This window comes from Pterocles gutturalis, unplaced genomic scaffold (genome assembly GCF_000699245.1).
Source record: "Pterocles gutturalis isolate BGI_N339 unplaced genomic scaffold, ASM69924v1 scaffold29044, whole genome shotgun sequence".
Classification (NCBI taxonomy): Eukaryota; Metazoa; Chordata; class Aves; order Pterocliformes; family Pteroclidae; genus Pterocles; species Pterocles gutturalis.
This window is the reverse complement of record NW_010131540.1, coordinates 8,219-16,556: the sequence shown is the minus strand read 5'-3', so window position 1 is coordinate 16,556 and position 8,338 is coordinate 8,219. Positions and strand designations below refer to the sequence as shown.

Below are 8,338 nucleotides of genomic sequence, written 5' to 3'. Positions count from 1 at the left end.
GCTCTTCCAAATACAGTAAAAACATCAAAACAGGGTTTTTTAAAATAATGTTAAATTTTGTACGCAAATTGCTGACCATGAAAATGTGATGGTTACAGTCTGACCTACTTTTTTGTGCCATTTAGCTGGATTAGAAGAAATTACCTTACTGCAGTATGACATCCGAATCCTCTTCCTCTTTGTTCCTTTGTATTGCAGCTTGACGAAACTAAGATGGAGGTTTCAAATCCAGACTAAACAGTCACACTAGATTTTTATGAATAAATAAAGATTGCTTTAAAAAATATCAAGTACAAAAGTTTTATAAAGGTCTGCTGTTCTACTTGATCATGGAACTTAATTTTTCCTCTCCTGCATTTATTGTACTCAGTCTTCTGCTTCTGGTCAAGCACTTTTTGAGTCCACAGCCTCCCTGGCACGCAGAAGAAGTGGTGCCTAGACAGCCGGACACTTGTCCAGGGTCTGTTTTCATGCTGCTTGCACTGCTCCCGTGACTATGGGAATGTCGTTTGATTTGGCTCAGGCTATCAGCAGTATTCGCAAGGCATATATAGTGCTAAAAGTGATCTATGCTGCAGATAGTGATTTAGCAATAGGAATCAGTAGTCCCTGGACCTAAAAGCAAGGTTGCAGTGGTGACTTCATAAAACGAAACTTTGACATTGAAATGAAATGTTTTCTCAAAATCCTAGGTCTGTGTTTCTTGGAATATCAGGCTGAGTAATCAGAAATTCTTCCTAGCAATACAGAAAGACAAATAGAGCATAGGATGCTGTCCTGGAACTTGCAGGTTGAGTGCTGAGTCTTCTGTATGATTCATTGGTTATTTTAATTTTCCTTCTTTAAAAGGAGCTTTGTTACACTTCCTTATTTGACAATGGGTGGATGTAGGGATAAATACAGTGCAGGCTGTGGTTCTTAGATACTGTGGCATTCAAGCACATGAGCAACTAAGATAAGCCTTTTTTTGGAACAGCTTGCGACTTCTTTAGTCAGTAACTCCTCTCTGCAGTTGCCTGCTAGATTGCTTCCAAGCCTCCCAGAATCGTGGCAGTGCCTGTAGCGACTAAGCACTTCCATTGACTACACAGCACTGGCTCTGTCCTGAAATGAGTAGGTCCTGCAGAGAAGAGCTTACTGTTGCATTTGAAGACTGTTGCAGTTCAAGGAGAGTAGCCTAGCAGTAGCTCCTTCATTATGGTGTTCTGACAGGTACATATGCTCTGGTTTGAGTACTTTGATGTCCAATGCTTGATTTGCATCTCTTGGGCCTCACTTCTAACTATGATGCTTGTATTTTTTGCTTTTGTATAGAATATGTATGTTAGCAAAGGGTGATACTTCACTTTCACAAGAAGTAGAAAAGGTTGTTAAACAAAATCAGAACGCTTTATGTAATTGATATAGATCCCCTAATTTGAGCAGTTTTAGGCTAGACTACTCAACTTCCTAAAGTATTTGAAGTTACCCAGTAATATCACTAACGTAGAGTTGCATCAAACCATCTCTGGTTTTATCTGAGGCTGGAATACTTTACACAGATTGTGTGTGCATTGTCTTTCACAAAATACAGATGATTGCTGTGCTTGTGGACAAGATGATTCGGACACAAATTGTTGACTGTGCTGCAGTAGCAAACTGGATCTTCTCTTCAGAGCTTGCACATGATTTTACTAGGTAACAGGCATTTGTCTTGGGATGTTATTTGTCTCTGAATTACTATTTTAAGTGGCCAGAACATAGTTTAATCTTTGCATAGTGGAAGAAAAAGGTACAACTGAGCTTTTTCTCCTTCTACAAAATATCTAATTAGGATTTTTCTTTCTCGGTTGGGGTATGAATGTTTACGTGCCAGTGCAAGAACATTGCTAGCCTGTCATTTTGCAAGTAGTCTCCGAGCCTGCCAAAGCAGAACAACACTGGAACTACTTCTAGAAAAAGTCTGTTGCTGTGTGTTACATAGCTGCCAGCTTAGTGTGGTCCTGGTCTTTGTTGAGCTGTGTAACTTGTACCACCATTGATACATTGCTTATTGAGAACAGGAGAAGTGTTTGGTCTGAGAAATCAATTTGATGTTGGTAGTCTTGCAATATGTGTCTGAAATACAATGCTGGTTTGGAAGTGTACTGGGAAGAATAGGAAAGAAATTATTGCTATGCTTTCTTACATTACAGATATGATTTCCTTTAAATTCCCCCAGATACATTGTTTTGTGAAAAACTACATTTAGTTTTCTGTCTTGGAGTAATGTGTAAGGTAGTGTTTTGAGGTTTGTGTCTTTCCTAGGTTTTATATCTGGGAGATCTTACATTCTACGATTCGAAAGATGAACAAGCATGTTCTGAAGATTCACAGAGAACTGGAGGAGACTAAGGCAAGATTGGCCAGGCAGCACAAAAGAGTGAGTAACTTGTTTGTAATTTTTAATTATTTTAAGCTAAGTTATGCAAACCTGCATGCTGTCAGACTGACGCAGTTGGTTTTGGGAAGGACTGAATTAACGCGTTTATCAGGAAGCATGTCTGCAGACGTGTGGTCATATGTAAGACTAAGACATCAAAAACTGGATGCGTGTTCTCAGTATACCTTTCTAATGGTAGCTTAAGAATTCAGTGAAATCTTTAATGGAATTCATATGTGTTTACTCTGTTCAAGCTCTCACAAGTTTCTCTTACAATACAAGCAGGTCTTCCACTTGCTTTTTAATCTGGATTCCAATTACCTTATTAGATACAATAAGAACAGTTACAAATTATTTATAGTAAGTTCTGTTAAAGAGTACTCTTGTGGCTTCCATGCAGAAGTGCACGGAAACAGCTATTTGTTATTGAAAAGTTGGCTGTTACTGTTCTTCTGATGGGTGCTGCTGGATTCTGACACTGGCATCTGTCGCTTTCTTCTTCCATCTTATTTTTCTGAATACTTTTGCATTATCTGATTTGCTATATACAACAAACTGATGAGCAAGCAACTTCTGGTGTGTTCTGTTGTCCCAACTGGGACAGTAAAATAGGGTGAGAGATTTATCTTTTGTGGCAGCTGCAAAAGGTGGGGCCCAAGGAAGCTTGGTGATAGAATGAAGCCAGTTCATAAACATGTTGAGAGCTGCAGAGAGCAAGAGAGAATTTCTCTTTGTATGTAGTCTGTGAGTATTATTGCCTGCATAAAACCCTTAGCTATCTCCAAAACTTTGGATGAAGTTCGTATAAGAATTTGGGACATGGAACAGAGGCTGCTGATGTTTTTTGAAGAAACCTGCACAAGTCAGTCATTTTTCCAGAAGTTTCTATTGAGAGATCACTAATACCTCACTGTTTGCCAGCGTTGGTCCATCCCAGCCTCTTCATCTTGTTTCTTTCACTCCCAGCAACAGCCATCCTAGTTGCTTACATCCTCAATCTGCGTTGTTCAGCAGTTAACAGATGCCCATGATTATTGAAGACCTAGATGCAGTCATTGATCTTACTGTGAGGCAAAGAGCTTCTCTGGCATTTCTAAACAAATATACCAGGGTTTTCACTTCTGTACTTGTCTCTTGCTGCAGCTCTCTATTACTGAGTACTTTAAATTAGTATTGTGCCAGGAAGAAACATTTGTATGCAACAGTGGGTGTTTCTGCAGGCTGTTGCTCTGCTAAATGACCATTCCTTTCAGAGGGAGTAAGCCATCAAGTTTTGATGTCCCCAGCATGAAGTGGATTGCCTTACTACGGAATGAGTCCAAAGCTTACATGCTTTCTCTTAGGTCCTATTGGTCCTTTAGAGTTTTGAGTTCAGGAAACTTCTGTAGATGGGCAAAAAGCAAGTTCCTATAGAGAGAATAAAGTTAAATTCTCACTTGCTCTGGTAAGTTGTTTTTATTTTTTACGCTGATTCAGAGCTGTAACTATCCTCTGATTGTGAGTTTCATTTGCTGTGCAGTAAGTGAGTTAACACTTGGCCCTATATTTGTCACAAGTTGCACATGCTCCTTTTACAAATATCTGAAGTTTTGAGCTGTTAAATTACGAGTATTTTTGCACAGAAACAATCCCATGAGACTGAAGTAATATCTGTCTTTGAATGTACCGTAAGCCATGAGATTCTGCCTTTCCTCCTATATCCCTTGTAGTCTTGTGTAAGACTTTGTTACCTGAGCTCCCAAGTCTGGTACTTAGGTGTATTCTGTGATTTTTGTTGTTGTGTTTCCTTGCTTTTGAGGCAATGAGGACATGACATGTTCCTAGTTAGTAGTTTGGTTTTCGTGCTCACGCTTTCTAGTCGGAGAGCATCCCTTTTGATCGTGAATATAGGGAGTCCCCACTTTAATACCATGGGCTACAATCTCTAGTCTTCCTTTTGTGCTAACCAGACGGATTAATCTGAGTTGTTGCACAAAGTGCTTTATTTCTTGGAGCCCTGAGATTTCAGAATGTTCATTGAATGAATTACCTGCCCTGCTGCAGTAGACACAATTTAAAAAATCTATGCCAGATTTTTTTTAAAAAGCTGTTCATTATCTGGTAATGATAAAGTCAGCAGGGGTGACACCTTTTACTGTGTTTCCACTAAAGAATGGATTAGTAAATCTTTAAGCTTGCTCTGGTTTCTCTGAAATCTTGATTTTTCTTCAGGGCTTTCCCATATTGGCTTTTTCCTTCCAAATTTCTTTCCTGAATTATATTCAAAGTAAACGTGGTTCAAAATACAAAACTTACCAAGCTACAGAGCAGCTTTAGTTGCTGCTTTGCAGTTGCTCTGCAGACCTTTTCACTTGTGGAACTGGAGGGCATTAACAGTATCCACAAGTAGCCAGGTTGCTAGTTAGTCTTCTGTTGTCACAGCGAGACAGTGACGATGACGATGACGATGACGACCGAAGCAGCGATCGGGAAGATGGACCACTAGAAGAGCAGATAGAGCGCTTGCAGGAAAAAGTAGAGTCAGCCCAGAGTGAGCAAAAGAATCTCTTCCTTGTTATATTCCAGGTAATAATGGGCAAATTATCTTCTCACTTTCAGGTTTTAAAGTTACTGGATTTATAAGCTTTCAGTGTCACTTGTATCTCAGGCATCTTCTTGGAATAAGAATATGGGAAGGGGTTGATGGCTTTACTATGGGTAAGAGTCAGTACAGATCATCCCCCTGCAAAGACTGCTTCTGAGCAGGATCTGTTTAGTTCCATGTGCTCAGGAACAGAGGAATTCTGCTAGCATACAGTTTCCTGAACAAGAAGAAGGTAACTGGATTTTATGTGCTTACTAAATTCAGTGTTTGCCAAGCAAAAGAATTATTCTTACTTTGCTGTTTAAAGCTTCTGTCCCCCAGATCCTCTCACCTGAGGTTAGGATCCTGCTTTTATGTGATGAGACCAAATAAGTATTTTTTTTTTCCTCTCCTGCAGCGTTTCATTATGTTGTTAACTGAGCACTTAGTGCGCTGTGAGACTGGTGGAATTGATGTATTTACACCTTGGTACAAGAGCTGTATAGAGAGGTTGCAGCAAATATTCCTGCAGGTAAGTTTAATTTCTCAGTGTGGGCTGTGGGCAGGAACATGCTGTACAGAGATTTGTGGCTGGAGAACTGAGCACTCCATGAGAACAGCAGTAGGTGGCAGCAGCACATCTCTGAAAACTAGTGTGTGGCTAGGTTATAACTCTGGTCCTGGCCGCATCCCCGACACAGACTGGTGGAGTGACTGGTCCTTGATAAATTCCCACACTGTGAGCATACTGCAAAAAGATAATGCAATGTGATTATGGATTTCGCTGAGTTCATCTCAACTATGTGTTTATAGTAAGGGCAAGGTTGTGAGCAAACCAAGAATATTAAAATATATGTTTTTTAATAAGCAGATTAAAATATTGCATAATTCCTTTTAATAAGATGGGTAATTATCTATTAAAAATAATTTTTTAATTCTTGGCTCTATATTAAATCAAGTAACAAGCACAGGTGGCTGGATGAAAGTGATAGTAATAGAAAATCACACCTGTGTGAGCAGAAGATATGTTGAAGAATGGGAGTGGTACAATTGTGCCCTGGGCTAAGCCCTTCCCTGGTAGTAGATGTAGCTTCAGAGGAAGGCAAATACCATGATTTTCCTAGGGTATCTCTGCAGTTGCATGTTATCCTGCCCACAGTTCAGGGTCAGGAGTGAAGAGCTACAGGGAGCACAGTACTTCTGAAGACAGGATTTCACCATATGCTTTATTCTTGCAACCAGTAGTGGCTCTGCATTATGCTTTTCTTGTCAGTTGCTACTGTGTTATGGAAATGAGATGATTAAAATATTGACCTGTGATTCTTCATGTCTTGACTTCTCTGCCTGTTCTTATATGAATGAAAATAATAAAGGTTTGTGGTTTGTTTTTGTTTTTTATCTGCCAGCATCACCAGATAATCCAGCAGTACATGGTGACCCTAGAGAACCTCCTGTTTACAGCTGAACTGGACCACCACATACTGGCTGTGTTTCAGCAGTTCTGTGCTCTGCAGGCCTGAGGATTATTCACAGGCAGAGTCTTGTCTGCAGGACTTCACTGATTTTTTTTTTTTTAATGCGAAAACTTGACATGGGGATAGAAGAAATTTTTGACTAAAACTGGCTTTCATGTGCTTCTATATAAAACAATACAATACTCTAACAAACAGCAAACTCTGTAAGCATCATAAGCCTTACAAGATATGACTGATAGGGGATAGATGTGAAGTAAAGTATGGATTCTCTTTGTTGTCTTTTAGTTTGGTTTGACTCTTGACTTCCTGATAGTATTTTTTTGTTTCTCCTGGTTTTTTTATAAAAATAAAAATAAAAATTGGGCAAAAAACCCAACCAACCAAAAAAAAAAAACCAAAAAGCCCCCAAACAGTAGAGTTTTTTACCTCTGCCTGGCACTTAAGTCAAAGGAACTGCAGAAATGAGAAACAATTCATAGTGTTTTGTAAGTATGAAAGGGAATGCACGTTCTCAGTGAGCAGTGTGGTAACCTCTCTAGTATGGCACAGCAAAAAAGTGTTTCAACCTTTGGCATGTTAAACACCTGAGTTAAGCTTTTCGAAGTAGTATAGGGCATATGAATTTGTTTATTACCAAGCCAGCTAGATTTTCACAGTTTGAAAGAACATTGTTGTAATACAATTGAAATACATTTTTTCAATGTATTGTCTAATGTCTTATTACAGTAGCTGTAAGCAATCAGTATAGGAACTTTGTGAACAACTTCTGAAAAATGCAATCCTTTTTGCAGTATGGTCAAAGAATCATTAACTGCTCCTGGCAGCAGACTTCACTGGTAAATAGAGAAAGTAAGCAAGAGATGGAGTGGAACAAACTGTGGAATTCCGTACTGCGAGCCTTACCTGGGTATTGGGAACTCCAGCCCCAGATGCCAGGGGAGAGGACAGGACAGTGTTCAGCTTGTTCCTTTATTTCAGCCTGTAAGCTGGCAAGCTTATGCTGGGCTGCCCTGCAGGCCTGCAGTGATGCCAGAAATCTTTCTGGTAGTGGTGGATGAACCAAGTGCCCTCACCTCATCTGGCCTAGTAACAACTGCTTTGCAGTGCCTGCGTCTGCTACCCTTCCCTTGCTTTAAAATGTGACAACAGCACATGGCTCCCATGTCTTCAGAAAGCATTTTAATGCTAAGTTAAGTGATATTTCACAGGAGACTGGAGAAACACAACCTGAAAACAGAGGAGCCTTGGTTTTGAGTTATGCAAATAACATTACATACATAAACGTCAAACCAGAGTGGTCTGTGTTATGGCAAGCCATTATGAATGGCAAAGACACTGCCTTAGGTGCTCAGGTCCGTCTGTGTGCAGTGTATTTCCAAGTTGTTCATGGTCTCTTCATTTTGCAGATTAATGTTTTGAAGAATTTCATACCCAGTGCTATTCAGTTGAAGCTTCGAAGGTGATGAGCTTTGAGTAATTTTGTTCCTGTACAAATTATTCTTTTCAAGTATTATACGTAGTAATGCATTTCATCCATGTGTTGACCAACTGACCTCCTGATCAAGAGAGGAGGGTAAAAAGATGAACTTTCTACTTTGAGCGTTGGTGTAAGTTTGTGTGTGGCCCATAGGAATCTGATATATCCTCATAGATTTAGATGTTACTTCTGCTTTCTCTGTTTACCCTTCTTGATTTGGTCGATTCCCTACATTCTTTCAGGGTATAGTGTTAGCTGTTGTAAATTTGCTTCACGCAAGGGTTTTGTCAGTCATGCACAGACTTCTGCTTCAGATATTTCTCTGTTAATGTTCTTGAGTAATTGAGTAGTTGTTTGGGGTTTTTTTTTTAAGAAACATTTAATACTGTAGAGGTTTTAATTGGGGGTTCAGTAGGTTTTTT

At 39.5% G+C, this 8,338-nt stretch overlaps 1 protein-coding gene across 1 annotated transcript in view; it reads left to right on the top strand.

Annotated features, from left to right (window-relative positions):
* The window catches only part of NCBP1 (nuclear cap binding protein subunit 1, 80kDa), a 21,033-nt gene extending 14,441 nt beyond the window's left edge, over positions 1 to 6,592 (top strand). Inside the window, exons 12-16 of the mRNA XM_010080659.1 lie at positions 1,574 to 1,677; positions 2,287 to 2,401; positions 4,823 to 4,966; positions 5,383 to 5,496; positions 6,371 to 6,592. Of these exons, the coding sequence (XP_010078961.1) occupies positions 1,574 to 1,677; positions 2,287 to 2,401; positions 4,823 to 4,966; positions 5,383 to 5,496; positions 6,371 to 6,484 (591 nt within the window). The 3' untranslated portion in view covers positions 6,485 to 6,592. The remainder of the gene's footprint in view (positions 1 to 1,573; positions 1,678 to 2,286; positions 2,402 to 4,822; positions 4,967 to 5,382; positions 5,497 to 6,370) is intronic.
* The last annotated feature ends 1,746 nt before the right edge of the window (positions 6,593 to 8,338 follow it).